At 31.1% G+C, this 2252-nt stretch overlaps 1 protein-coding gene across 1 annotated transcript; it reads left to right on the top strand.

Moving 5' to 3' along the window:
- Nucleotides 1–1168: 1168 nt before the first annotated feature.
- Nucleotides 1169–2252, top strand: LOC145836769 (kelch-like protein 40). Its single transcript, XM_082944542.1, has 2 exons — nucleotides 1169–2103; nucleotides 2228–2252. Exons 1-2 carry the CDS (start codon nucleotides 1169–1171, stop codon nucleotides 2250–2252), a joined length of 960 nt encoding a protein of 319 aa, XP_082800668.1.

Raw genomic sequence — 2252 nt, forward strand, 5'->3', positions numbered from 1 at the left:
GCTTAACTACACTGAAAGTGGACTAAAAGCTAAAAAATAATATTTTTTTATATATTCTTTGGAAAATTATTTCAAAAAAAATTATTTAAGTATATATTGCGTTGTTTTGTTCTTTTTGAATGTCATATATATTTCTGCCGTTGAAGTTTAAGCATATTACAGCCTAAAATATTTGACATAATTCAGTAAGATGTGTGTATTTAATTGGTTTTTAAACTAAAATTGATGTCAATCTTTTAACTTAATATTACTTTCTTACTAGTTAGTCATGAAGTTACTCTAAAACTACAGTTGAAACTGTATTAAGATTTTGCATAAAACTTACCTTTTTAATTTAAATTTTATGTTTTAAATTCCATATTTAAATAAAATAATTTTATTACACTCAAAAAAAAAACACATTTATAACTCGATCCATAAAACAAGTAAAAAATGTTATGACAAATTTATTTTTACTGTTAAAGTTATTATGGATACATAGATCAGATGTTTATTTTTATTTTAATGTTAAAAAAATAAATAATTTTTTTTAGGCAGGTTTAACTTAAAATGAGTTTTAAATTATCAAAAAATCGTAGAAAAAGCTTTAGTTTAGTTAAAGCATGCAAAAACAATGCTCGAAAGATAAATGAAAACAAAAATAAGATAAAAGTTTTTGAAACAGGTTTAATTTTTTGTTTTAAAATATGTATTTCGGAAGTATTTATTTATAAACCTTATGATTATTTTGTCAACTTCAGATTTGCTATTAAACCAAGTTACCTCAGGATTTTTAGAAAAAACACAATTTATTTAAACGCTTTAAATATATTTTTTAATTGCTTCATAAATAACAAGTATATAGGAAATTTAAGTTAAGGTTTGAAAATAAAAGATGTTAACTAATACTTTTAAAACACTTTTAGGTCGGAAAAAATCTAAAGAAGCAATGTTTGTCTCGGCTTTCAAACTAAATAAACTTTTTCTACTAACAAACGTACCAAAACTAAGCAGAAAAATTGAAGATAATTTAACTGTTCAAAACGTATCCACATACTGCCAGATGTCACACATTTACAATCTAAACGTTCTATTTAAAAAAACGTTCAGCTTCATTGAACGTTGTTTTGTAGGGGTTGCTGAAACTAAAAACTTTTTAGAAATAGAAGACATTTTGATTGCAAGAATAATGGGTAGTTCTGGGTTAAAAATTACTTCAGAATTAGAAGTTTTCAATGCTATAGATAGCTGGACTAGCTACAATACACAAAAAAGGAGCAAGCATGCAAAACATCTTTTTTTAAAGGTTCGGTTTCATCTTTTGCCCGATCGCACATTGAAACACGTTATTGATAAATCTTCATACTTTTCTAAAACTAAAGAACATGGTGCACTGTTCAATGCAGTTTTGGATAACAAAGAGAATTTTCCAAAAAAGTTGCTAAACAACTGCTACACCCATAGATATTGCGACCAACATGATTTTGATATAGTTATTTGTGGTGTTTTAGATGAACATTTAAAAAACTCAAACAAAGTGTTTCACAAAACAATAGAAAATGTGAAATTTATTACTCCAAAGAAACAAAAAGCAAATTTTAACCGAGTGGTTTGTTTGAAAGGAGAAATTTATGCAATAGCAGCAGGTAACTACATGTTTAAGGAAGACAAAACTACCATCGAAAAATACATTGCAAAAACGAATACTTGGGAGAAAGTTTCACAAATAGACGACAACGGAGGACGAAGTTCATTTTGCTGCTGCGCTTTCATGAACGAAATATATTTACTAGGCGGCCGTTACCGATGGTACGTGACCGACTCCTGCTTGAAGTTTGATGCAACAAGCCGCGCTTGGAAGGGAGTCACGGAGATGAGCGAAGCGCGCCAGCATGCGGCGTGCGCCGTTTTCCAAGGAAGAATCGTGGTTTGCGGCGGGGAAGATGACGAAGAAGAAAATTACTCGGAAACGGTCGAGTCGTATGACGTCATCACCGACACTTGGTCGCCGATGCCCAGCATGATGGAAAGCAAAAGCAGGCACAGCGCAGTTGCGGTGAGAAGCAAGTATTACGTCATCTGCGAACACGATTTTTGCGAGGTCTTTGACAGCGTTTGTAACAAGTTTGTTGCCTTAAAAGAACCGAATCTAAAATTTAGACGAATGAGTAAGGCTGTTTCAATTGGCAGTAAAATTTTTGTGTTTCGTTTTACTCAACCTAGTTTGGTGTTTATGATGTTGATAAAGACGAGTGGTCGGAGGAACTGTGTGA

This window comes from Thalia democratica, chromosome 5 (genome assembly GCF_965202585.1).
Source record: "Thalia democratica chromosome 5, ktThaDemo2.hap1.1, whole genome shotgun sequence".
Lineage (NCBI taxonomy): Eukaryota > Metazoa > Chordata > Thaliacea > Salpida > Salpidae > Thalia > Thalia democratica.